A 24,708-nucleotide genomic window follows, 5' to 3' on the forward strand; every position below is an offset into this window, starting at 1 on the left:
AATATTCATCATGATTAAGTACTCAGTGTGGAGATTACCATTTGTCAATTCTGTAGAGGTGCCATCCTACTACTACACCAATGTGGGACAACCATCTGTGCAGGGTGACATGCGTCACCCAGACCCCAGATGCACTGCTAATTTTTGTGCAGCCTTCTGACCAACCTGGATCACACCGAATAAAGCACTGGTTAAATGTTACCAGCAACAAATAACGGGCACGACAGTTAGTGCTTAGGTTTGTGTTAAGAAGATTAGAACTTTGGAACAAGGCTGATTGTGACATTTCTAAACTTCACACAAGATTGGAGTCATTTAGCATTATCGACACAAACTGCAGTCAAGCCATAAGTCAACAATATGAGCTAAACGATGAGGGACTTTGGTAGCTCCTTATGAAGTTTTCCCTTTCACTTCCTTAATACTGCTTCATATATTCCATTCCTATTTTCTCCCGCTGATTTCCAAATACACTGACAATTCCACAAATGGATTTTTTTCCACCCTAAATTTCTATACTTTTTCCATCACCATTTTATTGAAGCCAGTGCCTGTTGCTGGTGGGCTCCTGCATCCTTCCGGCACTGTCGTGTTGACTGTCACCTCCTCTGCTAGACATTTTGTAATTGTCAGTACAGAAAAAGTAGATTCATCAATCCCTTCAACTTCTGTATTTTACTCAAAGATGCAAAGAATTTTCCTTTCTTAAAAATAACTGATAATGGTTTTGCAAAAGTATATTCTTTGTTATAGATATTTGTAGTTACAGCCAGAATTATGCTTACTTGTCAAATCCGCTGAAACAAAATACATATTCTATGTACCAGTTTATGTGTATATGTTAAGTGGAGATTTCATTTTAATTAATTCTTATTTCATTGATTGAGAATTACTAGTGTTGTATTTTGTTTTAATGTAATATTACTCACTGTGTGCGCAGAGTACCCAGCAGGCAAATCAAGCAGATAGAATCCTGAACTATGGAACCAAATCAGTGGAGTACAAGGGAAAAGATATTAACGTGGACCACACTTTGTCAATGCTGTGTTCAGTTTGGTCACCAATACACAAAGGAGACATTTAAGCCTTGGAGGCGTTGCAGTGAGGAGGTTGACACTCCCAGCATCCCAGCATCAGAGGACAGAGTGGTGAGGGGGGACTAGAGCTTTACAGTTTTGAATTGAGAGAGAATCTCAGAGTACATGAATTAGTATACGTTACAGTAAAAATTAAGTCCAGAACTCTAAATCTAACGGGATTGCACAAGTTCAAAGTGAAGTTGAGGAAGAGGACAAAGTACCAGTCGTACCACCTAAAAATAAGTTACAGGAACAAAATTAGTAGACTTAATATAAAGTTTTATAAAAATAGTAAAGGGAGGCAGCACGGTGGTGCAGTGGTTAGCACTGCTGCCTCACGACGCCAAGGTCCCAGGTTCGATCCCAGCTCTGGGTCACTGTCCGTGTGGAGTTTGCACATTCGCCACGTGTTTGCGTGGGTTTCGCCCCTACAACCCAAAGATGTGCAGGGTGGGTGCATTGGCCATGCTAAATTGCCCCTTAATTGGAAAAAATGACTTGGGTACTCTGAATTTTAAAAAAAATAGCACCAGCATGGATTTGTGTAGGTAAGGCCGTGACTGGTTAACATTTTTTTTTCCAATTCAGGGACGATTTAACGTGGCCAATCCATCTATCCTACACATCTTTGGGTTGGGTGGGTGGGACCCAGGCAGACACTGGAAGAATGTGCAAACTCCACACGGACAGTGACCCGGGGCCGGGATCGAACCTGGGTCCTCGGCGCCGTGAGGCAACAGTGCTAACCATTGCGCCAGCGTGCCGCCTCTTTGGGTTGTGGGGGAGAGACCCACGCAGACAGGGAGAATGTGCAAACTCAGTGACCCGGGGCTGGGATTGAACCCGGGTTCTTGGCGCCAGGAGGCAGCAGTGCTAACCACTGTGCCGCCGTGATGCCGGCCGTGACTGGTTAATCTAGTTGCGCATTTTGAGGAGATCACCAGCATTTTGGATTGGGGAATGCCGATGGATGTTGTCTACATAGACTTCCAGAAGGCACTTGATAAAGTTCCAAGGGATTATTAGCAGAAAATGAGACCATGGAATTTAAGGTATTCTTATGACGTGGAATAATAATTGGTAGGGAGGTTGCTGTCAGTGTAAGGACCAAAAGGCTTAGTTCTCTGGTTGGTGGTATGTGACAAGTAATGTTGCCCTGAACTTATACTGTGAGCTTTAACTTTTCACCAAATATATTAATGGGTTGGATGATGGAATGTATTTCCAAGTTGCTAGATGAAACTAAGTTAACAGGAACAGTAAGTTGTGTGGGTGGAAGGAGGAAGTTACAAAGAGCTGTAGGCTGACTCAGGGAGCGAGCAAAACTCTGGCAGCTGGAACTCAATGTGGGGAAGTGTGAGATCATCCACTTGGGATCTGAAAAAACATAGCTGAAATATTTTCTTCATGGTGCGAGACTGGGAGCTGTGAAGTAGCAGAGAGATTTAGGGGTCTGTGTGCATAGATCGCTAAATGCAAGTGCAGCTGCAAGAAGTATCGCAGAGGTTAATGGAATGTTGGCATTTATCTCAAAGGGGTTTGAATTTAAAAGAGAAGAAGGTGATGTTTCAGCTGTACACAGCCTTGGCTAGGCCCACTCTGGAATACTATGTTCAGTTTTGGGTGTCAGATTGGAGAGGGTACAGCGCACAATCACCAGGGCTTATAGACACAAGGGCATAGGGGCGGCACTGCAGCACAATGGTTAGCACAGTTGCTTCACAGCTCCAACGGCCCGGTTTTGATTCCCGGCTTGGGTCATTTTCTGTGCGGAGTCTGCACATTCTCCCTGTGTCTGCGTGGGTTGCCTCCGGGTGCTCCGGTTTCCCCCCACAGTCCAAAGGTGTGCAAGTTAGGTGGGGGCCATGCTAAATTGTCCTTAGTGTCCAAAAAGGTTAGGTGGGGTTACTGGGTTACGGAGATAGGTTGAAGGTGTGGGCTTAGGTGGGGTGCTCTTTCCAAGGGCCGGTGCAGATTCGATGGGCCGAATGGCCTCCTTCTGCACTGTAAATTCCACGATTCTATGATAAGTTAAATACATTTCCTTGAATTTAAGAGGATGAGGAGTGATTTGAACAAGGTATGGTTGACATTCAATGAGGTAGTTAGAGATAAACTATTTGCTTTGCTGGGGAATCTGAGCAATAGGTGAAGTACCCTTAAATTTAGAGATAGGCTATTGTGCAATGAGTAAGAAGTCTCATAACTTGAAGGAGCAGTGCTCCGAAAGCTTGTGCTTTCAAATAAACCTGTTGGACTTTAACCTGATGTTGTGAGATTTCTTACTGTGCCCACCCCAGTCCAGTGCTGGCGTCTCCACATCATTGTGGAATAAAATCAGGAAACAGGGCTGCACGGTGGCGCAGTGGGTTAGCCCTGCAGCCTCACGGCGCCGAGGTCCCAGGTTCGATCCCGGCTCTGGGTCACTGTCCGTGTGGAGTTTGCACATTCTCCCCGTGTTTGCGTGGGTTTCGCCCCACAACCCAAAGATGTGCAGGCTAGGTGGATTGGCCACGCTAAATTGCCCCTTAATTGGAAAAAATGTATTGGGTAATCTAAATTTAAGTAAATAAATAAATAAAATAAAATCAGGAAACACTTTTTCACACAAAGGGTGGTAGAATTCCAGAACTCTGTCTCCCAAAAGGCTGGAGAAATTGGGAAAATTTTTAATTTCAAGACTGGGATGACAGATTTTTGAAAGGTAAGAACTTCACAGAATATGGATCAAAGGTGGGAAAATTAAGTTAAAGTACGAATCAGCCATGATCTAACTGGATGACACAACAGGCTCGCGGGGACCTACTTCTGTTCTTGTGTTTCTTTGACAAGAAATTCTTCACATAAAGAATGATGAATACACGGATTGACACATCGAGGTAGGAGGCACAGACACTAGTTATTCAAGAAACTGCTGGATGCTCTGGGTGTGAGGAGGAAGGGGAGGAGTGTATGTTTACTCGAGAGATAACCTAAGATCTTTCCCTTCCCAAAGGAAGTGGATCTTTTGAATTTGTTTTTGCAAATTATATGTTACAAGAACAATCTTGTCTTTTCCATCTAGTTGCTACAGCTGTGATCATTGCTACCTTGAATTTTGGTCTCTTGTTCCATCAGAGTCTCCCACATGCCATCTTGCATGTTCTTCCTCCTAAGCCCAGCATCTTCACAGTGTTGGAAACAAGGCTGATTGTACTGCTCCTGAATTTTTTCTTCCTTTTCCGGTTATTAGAAAAAACAAGCTTGGTGTCATGTAATCACTACTATCTGACTCTACCAAACTTAGTAGCGTTTTGCACTTTGGATCTTTGTCCTTCTGCTAGATTTCTCAATAGCAATTGAAATATTACAATGGCCTGTGTTTTATGGCTATGGTAATAGAAATTAAAGCCTGACTCATTTGTTCTTAACATGAAGCACCAATTATTCAGCTTACAAGGTGTGGAATTGACAGAGTGGGAGGAATGTCTGAATAGTTAAGAGGGCTGGAATTATGTCTGCTATGGGACTTGTCCATTGCTGAGTCTGGTTTTTGTATGATTATCTGATGGATCATATGATCCTTGCAAGACCAGAAATATCTGTTGATCTGGGTGTGATACACTAATAACATGGGCTGACATTCTTTGTAGTCAGAAAAGAACAAAATTCATTCATTAATTTTAATGTTTAACTCGTATAGTATTGGAGTGCAGGATTGGATTGGATTGGATTTGTTTGTCGTCACTTGTACCGAGGTACAGTGAAAAGTATTTTTCTGCGAGCAGCTCAACAGATCATTAAGTACATGGGAAGAAAAGGGAATAAAAGAAAATACATAATAGGGCAACACAACATATACAATGTAACTACATAAGCACTGGCATCGGATGAAGCATGCAGGGTGTAGTGTTAATGGGGTCAGTCCATAAGAGGGTCATTTAGGAGTCTGGTGACAGTGGGGAAGAAGCTGTTTATGAGTCTGTTCGTGCGTGTTCTCAGACTTCTGTATCTCCTGCCCGATGGAAGAAGTTGGAAGAGTGAGTAAACCGGGTGGGAGGGATCTTTGATTATGCTGCCCGCTTTCCCCAGGCAGCGGGAGGTGTAGATGGAGTTAATGGATGGGAGGTAGGTTCGTGTGATGGACTGGGCGGTGTTTACGACTCTGAAGTTTCTTGCGGTCCTGGGCCAAGCAGTTGCCATACCAGGCTGTGATGCAGCCCGATAGGATGCTTTCTATGGTGCATCTGTAAAAGTTGGTAAGGGTTAATGTGGACATGCCGAATTTCCTTAGTTTCCTGAGGAAGTATAGGCGCTGTTGTGCTTTCTTGGTGGTAGCGTCGACGTGGGTGGACCAGGACAGATTTCTGGAGATGTGCACTCCTAGGAATTTGAAACTGCTAACCATCTCCACCTCTGCCCCGTAGATGCTGACAGGGGTGTGTACAGTACTTTGCTTCCTGAAGTCAATGACCAGCTCTTTAGTTTTGCTGGCATTGAGGGAGAGATTGTTGTCGCTACACCACTCCACTAGATTCTCAATCTGCCTCCTGTATTCTGACTTGTCGTTATTCAAGATCCAACCCACTATGGTCGTATCGTCAGCAAATTTGTAGATGGAGTTGGAACCAAGTTTTGCCACGCAGTCGTGTGTGTACAGGGAGTAGAGTAGGGGGCTAAGTACGCAGCCTTGCGGACCCCTGTGTTGAGGACTATTGTGGAGAAGGTGTTGTTGTTCATTCTTACTGATTGTGGTCTGTTGGTCAGAAAATCGAGGATTGGGGCAGAAGTACCAAAGCTTTCTTTTGTGAGGGCCACGAAGAATCCAGCACGCGTTTTAAGGATACAAAGTAATAACATTTATTTACAATAACATATATATATATAACAGCAGCAGCGACTTCCCTTGCTGCACACTCCTTCCTGCTGGTTCCAAACTGGCCAGCTTTATTTATACTTGGAGTTTACTAATGGTTTCTCCGCCCCCCTCATTGGGGAAGCTCATACTCCCACAGGATTGTGGGATTGTCATTAGTCCCCAGCCAATGGTAAGCAGGCAGGTTATAACACTTTCTCCCCTCTTACAATAGTTACGGTAGTTCTGGTTTTTGGATACTTAACAATTACAGTTCACCTTGACCAGTGTAAAACTTTTGTTTTGTCACCCTCCCTCTATGGTAGCTTTTCTACTGCAGCCTGGGTCTTGCGAGAGTGACCCACTGGATTCCCCCCCCCCCCCCCCCCCCCCCCATTTGACTGTCGGAATTGACCTTCTGGGCTCAATGGCAGCTGTCTTGTCGTTGGGCCAGGGGTCAGGGTCTTGAGCACGCAAACCAAGCTGATGTTTCAGTGAAATGCTGGAGATTAGGTCGTCTAGGAACCATGGCAGTGAGTTGTGCACAGCAAGGTTTCACAAACAGAACTGTGATCGCGACGAGATTACCTGTTTTATGATGTTGGTTGAGGGATAAATATTGACTAGCGGAGAACTCCTGGAATCCTTTATGTTCACCTGAGTGGGCAAGGGGACGTCAGTTAAACATCCAACTGAAAACTGCAGTTCCATTGGTGAGGTGAGCTGTCCACTGACCCACGGCTGGGGAGTTTATTTTACACCACCACTGCAGGAATAGCATATTAATTCCAACTAGTGCCAGTTGTGTCAACAGCGCTAAGAATGGATCTTGCAGCCTTAGATCTCAAAACAATATGGAATTTTAAAAAGAGAAATATGGAGATGGAGTACTTTGTGGGAAGTGTACTTGTTTTTAAATAAAGTAAAAGTAAGGCATTAGTTCTGGGAGCGCCAACAATTTCAGCACCAAGCACTCTCTGGTCACGACAGCAGAGTAGGGGTCCACAGTTCCCCAGTCACAGAAGGCAGGTAAATGGAGTTGAGATAATAATCTTTATTGTCACAAGTAGGCTTGCATTAACACTGCAATGAGGTTACTGTGAAAAGCCCCTAGTCGCCACACTCTGGCGCCTGTTCGGGTACACAGAGGGAGAATTCAGAATGTCCAATTCACCCAACAGCACGTCTTTCGAGACTTGTGGGAGGAAACCGGAGCACCCGGAGGAAACCCACGCAGACACAGGGAGAACGTGCAGACTCTGCACAGACAGTGACCCAAGCCGGGAATCAAACCTGGGACCCTGGTGCTGTGAAGCAACAGTGCTAACCACTGTGCTATCGTGCCGCCCATGAAGATGAACCATGAGCTAATAGAATGATAGAGCAGGCTCAAGGGTCTGAATGATGGTCTCCTAGTCCTATGAGCAGTCACCTGCAAAGAAAGATTTGTGCGCTTGCCAATTTTGTATGTTATAAATCCTTGTCCGTAAGGAGCTGGATTAAAAAATATATAAATTTAGAGTACCCAATATGTTTTTTCCAATTAAGGGACAATTTAGCGTGGCCAATGCACCTACCCTGCACATCTTTGGGTTGTGGGGGTGAGACCCACGCAGACACGGGGAGAATGTGCAAACTCCACACGGACAGTGACCCAGGGCCGGGATTGAACCTGGGATCTCGGTTCCGTGAGGCAGCAGCGCTAACCACTGTGCCACCGTGCTGCCTTGCAGGGAACTGGATTGTGACTGTCAACTCATTTCACATGGGACCTTTACAAGTAGTGGACTGAAGAGACTTTTGTTTGAATAGCCTGGGCTGGATTTCATATTGGTCTGTGAGGTGAAAACCAGTGTTGAGACCACCGCAGCACCTTCCGTGGAGAATATATTCTATAATTTCTTTATAAATTGGTATTCAGGAACTGGTATGAAAACAGAAATTGAAAAGGGGCATGATGTAGAGTTTGCACATTCTCCCCGTGTCTGCGTGGGTTTCGTCCTCACAACCCAAAGATGTGCAGGGTAGGTGGATTGGCCACGCTAAATTGCCCCTTAATTGGGAATAAAATAGAATTGGGCGCAAATTGAAGGAACAAACAAACTCATAAAAATATCACAGCAGAAATCTGATTAGCTGCCCTCTTGATTATTCATCAGAATATTCATGGGAGCTCGAAGATGGTTTTGCATAAATCACATCAAATCAAATTAAGTGTTTTTAATTGATTATTTCCCCCACCTCAGCTCTTATTCCGGCGGTTGTCTGGATGTCCACTGCACAGTTGGATATACTATCCACACAGCTCCGAATTTTGTTTTTCATTTCTGGAGTCGGTTGGGAATCAGGGCTGCTGGCATTTTAAAAGTCCAAAATCAAAGAGCTCATCTGCACAAAACCTGATTAGATAATTAAACCAGACAGTTTCAGGCTGCAACTCTCAAGCATCTTGTACTTTTGAAGGTTGTTTCGTCATCTTTGCGTCCAAATCCCCCCCCCCCCCCCCCCCCCCCGGCCTTCCTCCTCCCTAAAGCAGCAGCCTCCTTGAGCCCTACAACCTTCCATGCTGCGTCTAACCATGGCTCTCTGTGTATCTTCAGCTTACCTCACTCCACCGTTAGTGGCTGTGTCACAATGGTTGAGGCCCTAAGCCCTGGAAATCCCTTCCTCCCCAAATCTCCACCTTTCTCCTCCTTTGCGATGCTCCTTAAAACCTACCTCTTTGACCAGTCGCTTATCCCTGCTGGCTCCTTCTTTGGCTTCTTGTCAAGAACGTGTGACGGTCATCTTTAATGTAGGCATACAATGTCACGGATGTTACGTTTAAAAGCTCAGTGGTTAGCATTGCTGCCTCACGGCGCCGAGGTCCCAGGTTCGATCCTGGCTCTGGGTCATTGTCCGTGTGGAGTTTGCACATTCTCCCCGTGTTTGCGTGGGTTTCGCCCCCACAACCCAAAGATGAGCAGGGTAGGTGGATTGGCCGTGCTAAATTGCCCCTTAGTTGGAAAAAAATAATTGGGTACTCTAAATTTTTTTTAAAAGTTTAAAAGCTTATGGAGGATGAGAAGATTTGATTCGCTGTAAAATGTTTAGGTTTCCAAAACATCCTGAATAATTACTATTTTTATATTAGTAGCCGCAAAAACGGTTTCACTTAACACCTGTAATTTATGTAGTAATGCTTACAACTGTTATTTTGCAGTCTGTGCATTGCTGCTGTACAATATAGGACTGTGGTACGGTATGATTTGGTTGTGTTTGGCACAGCTTCTGCTGTCAGGTTTTTAAAGAATAGTCACTGGCAACTAATTTTGAAAATCAGTTTTTGAATTAATGTTTCAGTAATTCAAATTACTGCCTGGTTTACTAATTGAAGAGCTTAATGAGACGGATAAATATAGGAACTATTGTTTTTTCTGCAGCATAATAAGACATTGATGTGTAAGCATTGTGCAGCTGCCACAGGCTGCAGCTTTGAGAGCTTTAATAAATGAAGGTTTGCTGACAGCGTATGTATATAGTGGGCTGTGTTTGTAGTGTGATCCAGTGTTGTTGTATTTAGTGTCTTGCTCACATGTTAAGTGAAAGAAATAGCAAATAGTGTAATACTCTGACAATGCAATGCTCTTATTTATCTACTCAAATTGTATGTAAAATATCATCACTGTCCCAGAGGATCATAGGCTGCTTTCCCGTGAGAGCTGACTGGTGCTGGTTTAACCTTTTTAAAAAATAGATTTAGAATACCCAATTCATTTTTCCAATTAAGGGGCAATTTAGCGCCGCCAATCCACCTAGCCTGCACATCTTTGGGTTGTGGGGGCGAAACCCACGCAGACACGGGGAGAATGGGCAAACTCCACACGGACAGTGACCCAGAGCCGGGATCGAACCTGGGAGCTCGGCGCAGTGAGGCAGCAGGGCTAACCACTGCGCCACCGTGCTACCCCAACCAGTTCCATTAAGTATTTGGAATGGCAAATGTGTAAATAAAATGGTGGTGAAATTGACAACTAGTTTTCATTGACTTCCTTTGTTTTGTTTCACATCGGTGTGTTTCCTATGAATCATCTTCACCCTTTAGATTGACAGCACCTTGCCAGGCAACCCCATTGTAAGCACTGGGACTAATGCAGTCTGCCATAAAAGTAAGTTTACAGTGTCAACTGTTTCCTTTCCAGATCAACGAGCTGAGCCATGTTCAGATTCCTGTAATGTTGATGCCAGATGACTTCAAAGCATACAGCAAGATAAAAGTGGACAATCACCTTTTTAACAAGTAAGTGGATGTGTGCATTCTATACTTTTGCAGTGTGGACATAAAGAGGAGATACTCTCAGGTTTAATTATTTGAACTGGCTGCATTGAACTGTTCAACATTCATATCTAAAGTATCCTCAAAATGGTGCCTTTGAACCTTATTTTACTGAGCATGCAAGTGTGCAGAGCTGACCTTTAAGGGTTTTCCAATATATCAGATTAATGAAATAATGTGAGTCGATTTAGTTCGTGATGGATTCAGTTTAAATTGTGAAAATTTGAATTATTTTTCAGTATCCTTAAAGTGTGCGGGTGGCATGTGGCGCAGTGGTTAGCACTGGAACTGCGGCGCTGAGGACCCGGGTTCGAATCCCGGCCCTGGGTCACTGTCTGTGTTGAGTTTACACATTCTCCCCATGTTTGCGTGGGTTTCACCCCCACAACCCAAAGATGTGCAAGTTAGGTGGATTGGCCACGCTAAATTGCCCATTAATTGGAAAAATAATAATAATTGGGTACTCTAAATTTATATAAAAAAAGAAAATCCTTACAGTGTGTTTTAATCAGTATCATGGGCGGGATTCTCCCCAAACGGCGCAATGTCCGCTACCCGGCGCCAAAAACGGCGCGGATCAGTCCGGCGTCGGGCCGCCCAAAGGTGCAAAATTCTCCGCACCTTTAGGGGCCAAGCCCTCACCTTGAGGGACTAGGCCCGTGCCAGAGCGGTTTCCGCTCCGCCGGCTGGCGGGAAAGGCCTTTGGTGCCATGCTGCTCACGGCATCCCCGCGCATGCGCAGGGGAGGGGTCTCTTCCGCCTCCTCCATAGCGGAAGAAAAAGAGTGCCCCCACGGCACAGGCCTGCCCGCGGATCGGTGGACCCCGATCGCGGGCCAGGCCACCGTGGGGGCACCCACCCCCTGGGGCCAGATCACCCCCCCACCCCCCCAGCACCCCGGAGCCTGCCTGCGCCGCCTTGTCCCGCCACTGAAAAGGAGGTCTAATCCATGCTGGCTGGTGAGGGTTGACAGCGGCAGGACTTCGGCCCATCGCGGGCTGGAGAATCGCCAGGGGTGGGCCCGCCTACTGGCGCGATTCCCGCCGACCGGCGCGGCGCGATTCCCACCCCCGCCGAATCTCTGGTGGCGGAAAATTCGGGACACCAACCAGCGCGGCGCAATTCCTGCCCCCGCCGAATCTCTGGTGGCGGAGAATTCGGGACCCGGTTGGGGGTCGGAGAATCGCGCCCATGTGTGAGTTTTCCCCACATTCATGATCCCTTACTTTATTCCCAGGAAAGGGATCGGGTGCTTGGTGAAAAGGGCAGAGACAGGATGAATCAGTGAGCTTGATGTGCTTTATTGACCACCCATGCAATGGGCTGCAAGAGTGACACTGACACTGAGCAACTCGCCCTGTGAGGAATAGTTTGTGGCATGAAGGCAGCTACAAAAAGGGGCAAGGAGAGAAACATTTTGGAAGAGGAGAGTGAGGACCTGCTGATCTAGTGGAGTTGGGCTGTGCCCAAAGTTAGGGGAGATACATGTGAGATAGCTGCTAATAAACCCAGTAACGATCTCAGGAGAAACCTCTTCACCCAGAGAGCATTTAGCATCTGGAACTTGCTGCCACATGGAATATGGTTGAGGTGAAAATCATAGATACATTTAAGCTTGGTGATTCCATGAGAGAGAAAGAAATTGAAGGATAAAGCTGCTAACGTGAGATGGGATAGGGTGTGAGAAGGATCGTTTGGAGGGTAACCATTGGCATAGTTGGGCCGACTGGCCTGTTTCTGTGCAGCAAATGCCATCAAATTCCATTAATTCTCTATAATAATAATAATATATTGTCACAAGTATGAAGTTACTGTGAAAAGCCTCTAGTCGCCACATTCCGACGCCTGTTCGGGTAAGCTGGTACGGGAATTGAACCCGCGCTGCTGGCCTTGTTCGGCATCACAAACCAGTTATCTAGCCCACTGAGCTAAACCAGCTATATAATAATAATCGCTTATTGTCACAAGTAGGCTTCAGTGAAGTTACTGTGAAAAGCCCCTAGTCGCCACATTCCGGCGCCTGTTCGGGGAGGCTGGTACGGGAATTGAACCCGCGCTGCTGGCCTGGTTCTGCATTACAAGACGAATGTTATTGCCCAGCATTCCAATCAAATTGTGAGACCTGGACTCTCTGCCTGAACCCAGGGGGCGTCAACATCACAGAGGCAACAACCAACAGTCAAACACCCAAGAGTTGGGCTTGAGCACTGGGGATATCCCCGCAACCAAAGGGTGGGTGTGTGGATCAGGGGTGATGCCTGAGCATGGTCTCCCCAATGTTCCCAGTAGGGGTCCGGGATCTGGGGTCTAGGGGCTCATGCGGTGACTGGGGGTGAGAATGCAGAGCGGGATTCTCCAGCACAACTGGCTCGTGTGATGGCACTATGAGAGAAGGTGGAACACGTAAGGGTAGGGGAGGCTCGGGGGATATGAGGGTCCCGGGGTGGAAGCCCTAACTCTCCATTTCCTTACAGTTACCAAAATGGATGGTGGTGTCGGTACCGCGGAGGATGCCATCTGGGTGCTGGTGGCAATCCAGGCGGCCAGATACCGGACAAGGTGGCAGCAGCGGGCTAGAGGTGGCACCCTACGTGCAGGGGGCTGCCGCACAACCTGCAGACCCAACCGGCTATCAGGCTGGGGAGAGACCCAGAGGGGATCCCGGTCACGGCCCATGGTGAACAGGCATCGTTGATCATACGAGGAGTTGACGGACAGCATGTGCTGCAGGAGACTCTGTCTCCACAAGGAGATGGTGTGACACCTGTGCCATGTCCTTCCGGATTTGACACCCCGTGGAGGAGGAGGGCACCCACTCCCGGTGGTGGAGGTCACCTCAGCCCTGAACCTTTATGTGATGGGTTCATTCCGGGGCTCGAGCGAGGACGTATGCAACATTTCCCAAGCTTTCTTTTATTCGTTCAGGGGATATGGGCGTCGCCGGCTGTGCCAGCGTTTATTGCCCATCCCTAATTGTCCTTGAGCATGCAGTTAAGAGTCAACCACATTGCTGTGGGCCTGGAGTCACATGTAGGCCAGACCAGGTAAGGAAGGCAGATTTCCTTCCCTAAAGGACATGAGTGAACCAGATGGGACTTTACGACAATCGACAATGGTTTCATGGTCATCATTAGATTTTTAAATCCAGATTTTTATTGAATTCAAATTTCACCATCTGCAGTGGCGGGATTCGAACACGGGATCCCCAGAACATTACCCTGGGTTTCTGGTTTATTAGTCCAGTGACAATACCACTAGGCCACCGCCTTCCTAAGCTACAGCACATAAGTGCACCCGTACGGAACCTCTGTATGCCCAGGCAGCTGACTATATTGACTTTGAGCTGGACGAAGCCCATCAAGATGCCCGGGACAGCAGGAATATCCACCATCGCTGGAGTGCCTCAGGTCAAGGGGGTATTAGATGGTACGTATGTCACCTTGCATGCACTGGGGCATCAGGGAGTCATTAAAGGAAGGGGTTCCACTCCCTGAATGTTGTACTTGTGTGTGACCACCACCTCCAGATCATGAACGTGTGTGCACGCGTCCCAGGGAGCGTGCGTGGCAGCGACATTCGGAGATCTCCGGCATCTTAGAGGATCACCCCAGGATGACAGGTTGACTCTTGGGGGATTAGGGATACCTGCTGAGGTTCTGGTTGATGATGGCACTGCAAAGGTTGGAGACCAAGGCGGAGACACGATATATCGAGGCCTATGTTGCCACCAGTGCTGTCATTGAGCGGTGCATCGGACTGCTGAAAATGCGGTTCTGGTGCCTGGACCATTCTGGTGGTGCACTGCAGTACACCCCCAGAGGGTCCCTCGCTTTGGACTGGTCTGCTGTGCCCTTCACTACCTGACATAGCAGTGGGATGACGTGCTGTCGGATGCGAAGGAGGAACATGTGGCCTCGCCTGAAGAGGAGTTGGATGAGAAGGGCCTGGAGGACGAGCCCAGGGAGGACCCACCGGAGCAGCCGGAGGAAGGAGGACAGGTGGCGGCGAGGACTCGGCATGCCTGGAGGGCCAGGGAGGCCCTCATCCTCATCCACGTCTCATAAGACAAGGCTTTGTCTGTCAGGGGTGCAGGCTGGCCAGCTATGGAGAATAACGTGACAGAGGCTGCACATGTCTCTGGTGTTAGACGTTTAATGCCGAACAGTCAAAACCTCCATTGCCCCTAGCTGAAGATGCTACCTCCCCAACCCCCTGTGCCAAACTGTGCGCGCACATTGATCTTCAGTCTTCTTGGTCTTCTGTGCTCTGCCGCTATGTCTAGGTGCATCCCCAGGACGCACATCAGAGGTGGAAGCAGCCTGCTCCTTCTTGTGCCCTGTGACGTTTGGTGCCCTTGGCGGACGTCATCTTGGAGGCCTGGAGCCGGAGGCTCCCATCTGACTTCCAGGCGTCACTGGTGTCGCCATGACGCCCTGCTCTGCCCGCTGATCTTGAGATGTCAGGAGGGGAGCATTCGGCTGAGGTGGAGATCACCATTGTCTCCCTGGTGGCAGGCACCGGGTCCGCCTCCTGGACAGTACCTGTAGGGTCCTGGGGGATTCCATGGGTGGGAGACTCCAGGTAGCCTGGCTCCATCAGGTGGAGATCCTGTGAAAGAACGGACATGCGGTCAGTCAGACATTATTATTTTTTACATAAATTTAAATTACCCAATTCTGTTTTTTTCCAATTAAGAGGCAAATTAGCGTGGCCAATCCATCTACCCTGCACATCTTTGGGTTGTGGAGGTGAGACCCACACAGACACGGGGAGAATGTGCAAATCCGGGGCTGGGATCGAACCTGGGGCCTCGGCACCGTAAGGCAGCAATGCTCACCATTGCGCCACCGTGCAGCCCTGAGAGAAGGATCACTTTGACTGTCATGAACAACTCACTTGAGGCAGGTCCTCTGGGTGAAGGGGGCAGTGAATCCTCACCTTTGTGGCGCAGACCAAATTCGCTGTCGGTGACCACATTCTCCTCGGCCAACCCCGCCATTCCCAATGCCCGTTCCTCATAGGTAGTGAGGACTCTGATGTCCAGAACCCTGCCGCCCGCCTGGGCCCTTTCCCTCCTATTATGGGCCAAAGTCTCTTGCCGATCAGAGAGGGGGCATTGCGAGCCGCAGGCTTGATGCATCGGGGGGGGGGCGCGGGGGATCTGTGGCAGGTGGCATGTGTGGGCACCACACCTGGGCACGGAGGAGTTGTGCTGGTGGATTCCAGGGGTGTGCCAGGGCTAAGCGTGGTGATCTCTGTGGGGGGGGGGGGGGGGGGGAAGAGGCGCCAGTTGCCCTCTTGTTGGGAGGGGGTGGTGGAGTTCAGGGGGGTGGCAGTTAGGACTAATGCCAGGGGCGTCCCTCTGGGGAGCCTCCACAGCGTCCAGCAGCCTGGTCAGGTTGGCACCCCCGTAGCGTGGAGCTGGTCTGCGTGATGCCATGCGTGTGAGCTGATTGGGGTGAGTTGTGAGGGAACGTTGATGAGCAGCTCCCATTTGTTACGGGGGGAGCTGGCGGGACAGCCAGTTCCACCGTGAAGCTCGTGGACGATCACTTACGGCGCTAAGTGACGTTAAATACAGGCCGCGATCTCGCCGGCTCGGCTGTCAGGAAGCACCCGGGAAGCCGTGCCCAGTACGACACTTTTCCCGTTAAGTTGAGGCCATTGATTCACAGGCGGTTTCATCAAAAGAAAACTATTCTAGGGCAGCACGGCGGCACAGTGGTTAGCACTGCAGCCTCACGGCACCGAGGTCCCAGGTTCAAATCTGGGTCACTGTCCGTGTGCGGTTTGCACATTCTCCCCGTGTCTGCATGGGTCTCACCCCGACAACCCAAAAGATGTGCAGGGTAGGCGGATTGGCCACGCTAAATTGCCCCTTAATTGGAAAAAATGAATTGGGTACTCTAAATTTATATAAAAAATGAAAACTATTCTAAATTTCCACTTTGACGAAACTGTTCATTGTTTGTTTTACAGGGAGAATCTTCCAAGCCGTTTCAAATTTAAGGAATATTGTCCGATGGTTTTTAGAAACCTGCGAGAGAGATTTTCCATTGATGATCAGGATTACCAGGTTGGTTTCTTTTCTTTTCCTGCCGGTCATGTCCCGATCTCCTGAATTCTGACAAAGGATCCTGTTAATTTTAGCAATAGATTCCAGATATTTTCTATTGATTGAATTTGGATGAGTAGAAACCCATTTTTCTAAAGCCCTCACTGTTAGGGAGGTTGGACCATGCACTACACATTTCAACAGGGACAGTTTTAGTTTATAACTTTTTTTAAAGTGGGCCCAAATTGTAGCACTCTGTGGTTTTGCCTGCCTTTTTTTGCATTTAGTACTTGGTCAGTTTTATTCTGATCATCTATTGTTTTCTCCTCGGTGCTTGGCCTTGCTGGATATTAAAATGTTATTAGAGGTTGTGAGCATGCAGATTCGGGCTCATGTTTTGTGGAAGTATGCCTGACTAGCACTCTGTTTATGTGCAGCTAACTTTCTTCCCCTCTGTAAAAGGAAATACCCCAAAGAGGGAACAATACTTTGCGGTGTCAGCACATCCAGCCACCAAATTACTCATAGGGGACTGGTGTTTTTCTGACTAATAGAGAGGCCAACATGTTCAGGAACTAAATGATGTTCCTTATACTGCTGCACGTTGTATTTAATGTCAGCCCAATTGAAATGTATTTATCTCAAATTTAAATGTTGTTGTAAGAAACTTTTTGGGGCAGTGCAAAGTTTAAGTTTCGAAGGCCTTATTAAACTTTTAAAGAATGGAAAACCACAAGCTCTGCAAAAGCTTGACTGAATTAAATGTTCCGCCCAGGATGGGTCTGAGTCATACAGACAGGGAATGATCCAGATTCTGTCACTCATCTGTTACTGACTTACTGATCTCAACTGGAAGGGTGGATAGGAAGGGGAAGATAATTAGGAACTGCTCTCCAGCGACCCCACCTACTTGAATGAATGCGAGCACTGACTCACACATGTGGCAGAGGTGCAGGTGTGTAATATCATACTCCAGTGTGAGATAACCTATTTGGAATAGAGGAGGAGAAAATTGGACAGGCAAGGGACCTGAGCATTATCGAAGGTGGTGACAAGAAATGTGACCTACACTGTATGATGTATTCACAGCAAAGAGTAGAATCACAGATTAGTACAGCACAGAAGGAGGTCATTTGGTCCATCCAGTTTGCACTGATTCTCTCAAAGAGCAATTTGGTTAGCCCCACTTCCCTGCTAATTCCCCACATCCAAGTATTTATCCAGTTCTCTCTTGAAAGATGAGGAGCAAAATTCTCCATCCCGCCCCGCCACATTTCTGCCCCCGACCCGCCGGCGGGATGCTCCGTTACACCGGCCGGTCAATGGGGTTTCCCATTGTGGGGCAGCCCCACACCGTCGGGAAACCCCCGGGCGCCGGCAAAACGGAGACTCCCGCCGGCGGAGAATGACGCCCATTATTTTTTTCAAGTTTTTATAATGTATTGGTTTGCTATGAAACCCAATATACAGCGATAATCAGTACAGCAGCAGCCATGCGCCGAGAAGCAAATTTGCACTGCAGTCCATCTGCGTTCAATTTCTTGCAAACACTTGGTCCGTTCATAGTCTTCCCTCCAATTGATATTGCCAATAGGAGACAAGTTCCATGTGAGCCCAGTGTGCGTTGCACCATAACTCCAGACTGCAACACAGAATGTTAACCCTCCAAAAAGGTAGCATTTCCATACTTGTCATGAAAATCAGGACCAGTTTTATGGTGAGCTTGTCTTGTTGCAATTTGGCGAATGTTCCAATCAGACAGAGAGAGCAGGCTCTTGATCCTCTTGAAAGATTTATTGAATTTCTTTCTCTCACTCCGCTAGGCAATATGTTCTAAATAGTCCAGGCAATCTAGCTGCACTGGAGTTTACAAATTTAGCAATGATGTTAGTGTAACAGATTCCAATGAACAACCCTGTTACGCTTGGGACAAAGTAACCCAACTGAATTTGCAACAGAGTTGGGCAAGATAGGGCTTAGCACCGTGGTTAGCACCGCTGCCTCACGGCGCTGAGGCACAGGTTCGATCCCGGTTCTGGGTCACTGTCCGTGTGCAGTTTGCACATTCTCCCTGTGTTTGCGTGGGTTTCATCCCCACTACCCAAAGTTGTGCAGGGTAGGTGGATTTTTGGTACTCTAAATTTATTTTTTAAGAAAGAGTTGGGGAATCATAGAATTTACAGTGCAAAAGGAGGCCATTCGGTCCATCGAGTCCGCACCGGCTCTTTGAAAGAGCACCCTACCCAATCCCATACCTCTACCCTTTCCCCATAACCCAGTAACCCCACCCAACACTAAGGGCAATTTTGGACACTAAGGGCAATTTTAGCATGACCAATCCACCTAACCTGCACATCTTTGGACTGTGGGAGGAAACCGGAGCACCCGGAGGAAACCCACGCACACACGAGGAGAACGTGCAGACTCCGCACAGAAAGTGAACCAAGCCGGAATCGAAGCTTGGACCCTGGAGTTGTGAAGCAATTGTGCTATCCACAATGCTACCGTGCTGCTGGGAAGGTGAGTAGTTTCAAGTACCTAGGGTCAGTGGTGGCAGAAGATGGAAGTATGAAAATTAAGCAATGGATTAGCTCTTGCCTTCTTGATCCGCTGCAGTCCCTGAGGAGTAGGTACACCCACTGTGCTGTTAGGGGAGGGAGTTCCAGGATTTTAACCCAGCGACAGTGATGTATTTCCAAGTCGGGGTGGTGAGAATTTACTGCCTACTCCTGGTGCCCCACGAAGGTGTTGGTGAACCATCTCCTTGAGCTGCCACTGTCTGTGTGGTATTCCTTAGTGGAGATCTGATGGCAGCTGAGATGGTTTTGCTGGATTCTTTGAGACAGCCATGAAGAGTCACACTGGTCCGCGCGGCCAGCCTGCCACAATATCAATGAACTGGTTTGGCTTCAACAACAATCCAAACGTTTTTGGGTTAATTTTTTTAAACTGATACAAATTATATATTTTCACATCTAAATTTTTATATCACACCCAATGGAAAGGATTCAAGGTTAGACATAGAGGTAATGTTTCTACTTGTTGGGGAACCCACAGCTAGTAGGTCATAAAAATATGATTGTCACTAATAGATCCAATAGAGAATTTGGGAGAAAATTCATTACTCAGAGAGTGCTTGCTACCCACTCTGCGAAGTTAAAGCAAATGGCACAGGTGAATTTAAGGGGAGGCTAGATAAAGCATGAGGGAGACAGGACTAGAAGGGCCTGTTGATAGGTATGTGAGGTAGAGAGGGAGGATAAACACTGATATAAATCAGTTCAGCCAAATGGGCTGTTGCTGTGATGTGAATTCTTTTTTAAAATGAATTTAGAATACCCAATTACATTTTTTCCAATTAAGGGCAATTTAGTGTGGCCAATCCACCTACCTTGCACATCTTGGTGTTGGGACGAAACCCACGCAAACATGGGGAGAATGTGCAAACTCCACACGGACAGTGACCCAGAGCCGGGATTGAACCTGGTACCTCGGCGCCGTGAGGCAGCAGTGCTAACCCACTGCGCCACCGTGCTGCCCCCAAAATTCGAGAATGAGTAAATTAACTGAAAGGAAATGTAAACCGGATTGCTTCGTGGACTGATGCCCACACCGCGGTTTGGAAACTTCTGAATTAACAGCTGAAGTTGTCACTTGGTGTGAACTCCTAACCATACGGACCGGGAGGTTTTGGGTTTGATTCTCATCCGGTTCTTGAGTTTGTTGCTCCTGTTCTGCAGTAGACTGATGCAATTCTGTGAGCTTGTATAGCAGGGGAATGAGTGGGTTGAGAATTCATCTGTGTCCTTGTTTCTGGTGGGTTCAAGTGGTTTGTGTTGGGCAGTGGAGTCTTGTTGAGGGTGGAATCGGATTTGTCGGAGCACTCTGTCTGGGCGTTCCCCTTCATTATCAACAATTCTTTTGATGTCTAGATCCACATGTGACTCATGGCCATTTAAATCAGCTGCAAGGACGGCTGTTGTTGCTGGGTGATTGTATCCGTGCATCAGTCACTGTGGAGAAAAGAGTGTGTGGCAAAGGAGAGGTTGAATGCCATTTTGGGCAGAAGCTCTGTGGGCTGTTTGATTTGAGTTCTCGACCCTTGGCTCCAAACTTGGAAACTGCTGATCAAATGCTGCTGAAAAGAATGGCATAAATGGTCTAAGAGCAGAGTAGAAAAAGCTGACTGCAATAAATAGCCTTGGTGATCGATCTTTTTTCCAGTCCAGACTCTGGTACAGTTCAAGTGCAGATAAATATTTGCGTCATCCAAGTGGGACATAGTTTCAAGTAAGCCCTTCTTTAGAAATCAGTCTCGAGTCCCTGTGTACTTAAATGTAGAAATTGGCAGAAAAAGTAACTTGTTAGTGTAGTGCTACATTCTACATAGCCGCAACTCTCAACTTGTTAGTCATAATTCTCCTCCCCTCCCCTCCCCTCCTCCAACAATTCTCACCCCCCCCAGCCTGACGGCCCATGTGCACTTTGGGAGAGAGAGAGAGAGACAGGATTGGAGGTGGGCTAGTGGTGGATGTGAGTGAAGCAGGACATACTGGCTCCAGTAGATTCACATTTGCCCTCTCTGGGAATCTGACCAGCATGGCTCCTGGGAAATTCAAATCTATTGATCTCAATGCAGTGAAGAGCCTGCCTGTCACGCTGACTGCAGGAGTCTTGGCGTCCTCAGGTATTGCTATCTGATTCAGCTCTGTGTATTGTATGGCAACAAAGTTGTAAATCCAGCTTTAAACAAATCTGTATGCAGGGCAAAGTGCTGTTGTAATCATGACAGAAACTTTTAAATCCGCAGAAAGCAACAATAATAATTGAGGTGTGCTAACCAGGATCCCAGAGCTCTGGATTTGTAGTTAGAGTTTAACAGCAAGGGTTTTCATGTGAAATGGATTCATTTTTGAAAGGATGAGCAGCTCTGGCTAAAGTTGACGGAGACTCCAGCTATAGTAAGTTGAGGGTCAGAAAAATAGCCTCAAATATTGGAGGCTTCCTATCGACATTTGGTGTGCGAACACATTATCGTCACCAGAAAGGGAGATCGCAACTTTGTCTGATTTTGTAAGTGTTGCAAAATGATTTTGTGCATCATTGCCTCCTGTGAGATACTGTGCATTGTTGTTTACTTCGCCACTGAAGTAAAATCTCACAATCATGTGGGGACATTATGTGTTAAGGGCTCACATGACGAACCTGCATAGGAAAACTGTCAACATCTGTGAAATAATACTCCCGATGCTTGGAGGGAAGGGGGCTAAAATAATGAGATCGGTATTGATATTGCATTATATGCTGTAAGGGTTCTTCCAGGAAGGTACTGAGGGTGGAGGTGAGACTTGGAAGCCTGAGTGTTACCACTGCAGCAAGGTGGGACACGTTTGTTCAGTATGTTGGAAGTTCCAAGGAATGCCTCTGGGACTTGTGGGAGTTCATAAGGAGGATTTTGAAAAGGAAACAAAATTGGAGAACACTACATGGCAGACTGTAGCATTAACTGGACTAGGGTGACCTGAGGTAAAAACTGCTGTGGGAGCAAGTGTGAGGACAGAGTACATGAGACTTAGGCTGGATTTTTGTCTTAGGGGAAGATCCCCCAATTTTCCTCAACTAATGTAGCCAAACCCATAACTGTCTTAAGGAACACAGGGGCTACTCAAACTCTTGTACTGGAGAAGGGTACTGGAGAAGGATTTGGTTTTCCCTACAGAGAGCTCAATGAAAACTGAGGTATTAGTGAAGGGGATGGGTGGAGATTCTATCCCAGTTCCATTGTACAATTGGAGTGTGATTTAGTGTCAGATCCAGTAGTTGTTGGAGAAGTTGAGGAATTCCCAGTGGATGGAGTAGACTTGCTTCTGGGGAATGATTTGGCAGGAGTGAAGGTTGTAGCTTCACCCATGGTTTAGCTTCACCCATGGTTACAGAGAGTTCAAGGGAAGTACTGCAGTTAGCAGATGATATGCCAACGGTAGGGCTTGTAGGAGTTAGGAAAATTCATTGACCGGTATATGACTCGAAGAAGGAAATGTTGACGGACGTGGAACACATATCAAGTGGCAACAGTAGTGAATCCGATTTGGCTGATATTGATGAAATTATCTCTACGGGAGTGATTCCTCACAGAGATTTGGCAAAGATAAAATCTAGTAGAGAACCAGATTCTGAGAATTCTGAGACTGAAGGTGACCAGAAGAAAGAGGAGTCTGAATCTAAAAGTAATGATAGTGTTGAAGAGTCAGATGAGAGTTTTGAATTCGATCTCTGTTCTGATTATGATGTAAAGATAAAACAGCTGTTACCGAATAGACCCGTCACTAACTGATCTTGAACAAAGGGCAAGTAATTTTTCCAAAGTTAGTAAAGAAGACAGCCAGCCGAAAGAAGAAAGTGACTTGGACTTTCTTAAAGCAATTGATTGCAACCTCTTGCAGTAAACCCATTGCCATTCACATCAGGTTCAGGTATTTCCCAGAGCGTGCCTGCTTTGGAGGACAATGTACATGATAGGATAGCAACAGTTAGTCAGGACGGGGACAGTAAGGACTGTGAAGTGATAGCAAGCAAGCAACTGATTAACCCACATCCTTTTAAAGGCCCACAGTGCCTCTTCGAAGTAACAGAAGTAGATGGCAAGGGAGGTGAAGTGATCAGTAAACAATTCATTTTAACAACTAAGAGGAAGGTGGATGGTGAGCCATGTGATGGTTCTGCCAAAATAACCAAATAACCAAAACGTTCATGGAGGCAATAACGTGCCACCCTCTGATCCTGAAAGTGAAGAGAAACAATTGAAGTCCGGAAAGCACAAATTGTTTCTGTTCGCTACCAAATGGGGATAAGGGCTTTGATTATGAAAACTCCAATGGGGAGGTAAAAGTTGTCACACAAGGAATGGTGCATGTGAAGTCAACCAACTCTGAGAGGATTGAACTCTCATTAACACTTGTCACTGAAGGTAACCATTTGAAGGACACGAGAGAATGTAAAACTGGAGGGGTTGAGGAGCGTTTATTGATTACAAATGAACCAAATGTTTCTCTCAGCATTGACAATACTACTTGTAGTTTGACTGTAGAGGAGCCTTGAAATTTGGTTAAACATTCATTGGACAATCAGAAAAGACTGACTGCATTATACAAAAGAGCATAGACAGAATTGTCACTGTCCGTGTGGAGTTTGCACATTCTCCCCATGTCTGCGTGAGTCTCACCCCCACAACTCAAAGATATGCAAGGTAGGTGGATTAGCCACGCCAATTAATTGCCCCTTAATTGGAAAAAAAAGGAAATAGGGTCCTAAAATTGTTTTTATAAAGAATTGTATGTGAAAACCTGGGGCACTCTGTTATGGTATTACATAAGAAACTCTGAACCACTAAAGCCACATCCGTCTCAACTAAACCACCAGAGACTGACTCAGTTAGAGACTGAAGTACAATGCACATTGGACATGTTGCAGAAACAGACAAAACCGCTGTGGTCCACAGAAGTAGAGTTTGGGAGATCCGTCGGCCATGTTAGAGGATGAATCAGTGCTGGCCTTCCTGGACTTTTCCGTACCATAATCCACTTGTGTTTACAGGAACATTTACAGGGAGGGTAGGGTGTGTGTGAAGTATGCAAGTGTCCTTCCTGTTTGTTCCCTTTTTGTTTCCTGGTTATTTTCTTATTTCCCCTTTCTTTTATTTTTGCTATTCCCATTTTGATCCACGGATTGGTAATGGACCTGTGACTTTAATGCAACATGTATCTTTAACTCAAGCAGAAGCAATAGCCTGTATCTTTAAATCAAGCAGGAAGAATCAGAATGCATCAGCGTGACTCGATTTGACTGACTTGGTTGGTCTGACCAACGAATTGTGCCCTGCCCGCGAACCTGTGGTGATTGGTTCTGGTCCCACTGACATGTTTCTCGGGGCTGTTTAGCACAGGGCTAAATCGCTGGCATTGAAAGCAGACCAAGGCAGGCCAGCAGCACGGTTCAATTCCCGTACCAGCCTCCCCGAACAGGCGCCGGAATGTGGCGACTAGGGGCTTTTCACAGTAACTTCATTTGAAGCCTACGTGTGACAATAAGCGATTTTCATTTCATTTCATTTCATTTTCAGTGTCACAAGGCTGGAGTTGGTTTCACTTTCGAGTCTGCAGGCAGGATAGAGGAATTTAACCGACTCACTGTAGGAATCTCCAGTTAATTCTCACCAAAAGTTCAATGTGAGAATCTGATAGCTCTCTTTCCCCAAAAAGAGGCTGGTGTGCAAGCAGAGACCAAAATCCACTAACACTCTCTAAGAACGGGCTGATGTGAAGCCAGAAACCTCTCCAGGAAAAGCTGTGAGTAAAATATGCTGACGAACTGCAAAGAAGATCATTGCATGCTGTACTCCAGAGACTTTAAACCGCAGTCATACTGT

The 24,708-nt window shown here is 46.9% G+C and overlaps 1 protein-coding gene across 4 annotated transcripts in view; it reads left to right on the plus strand.

Annotated features, from left to right (window-relative positions):
• The window catches only part of LOC140398609 (phosphatidylinositol 5-phosphate 4-kinase type-2 beta), a 119,434-nt gene that overhangs the window by 12,796 nt on the left and 81,930 nt on the right, over window positions 1-24,708 (plus strand). For all 4 annotated transcript variants that reach the window (XM_072487449.1, XM_072487448.1, XM_072487451.1 and 1 more), the window contains exons 2-3: window positions 10,095-10,192; window positions 16,208-16,304. In XM_072487449.1, the coding sequence (XP_072343550.1) occupies window positions 10,095-10,192; window positions 16,208-16,304 (195 nt within the window). The remainder of the gene's footprint in view (window positions 1-10,094; window positions 10,193-16,207; window positions 16,305-24,708) is intronic.

The sequence above is a fragment of the Scyliorhinus torazame genome, chromosome 21, assembly GCF_047496885.1.
Source record: "Scyliorhinus torazame isolate Kashiwa2021f chromosome 21, sScyTor2.1, whole genome shotgun sequence".
Classification (NCBI taxonomy): domain Eukaryota; kingdom Metazoa; phylum Chordata; class Chondrichthyes; order Carcharhiniformes; family Scyliorhinidae; genus Scyliorhinus; species Scyliorhinus torazame.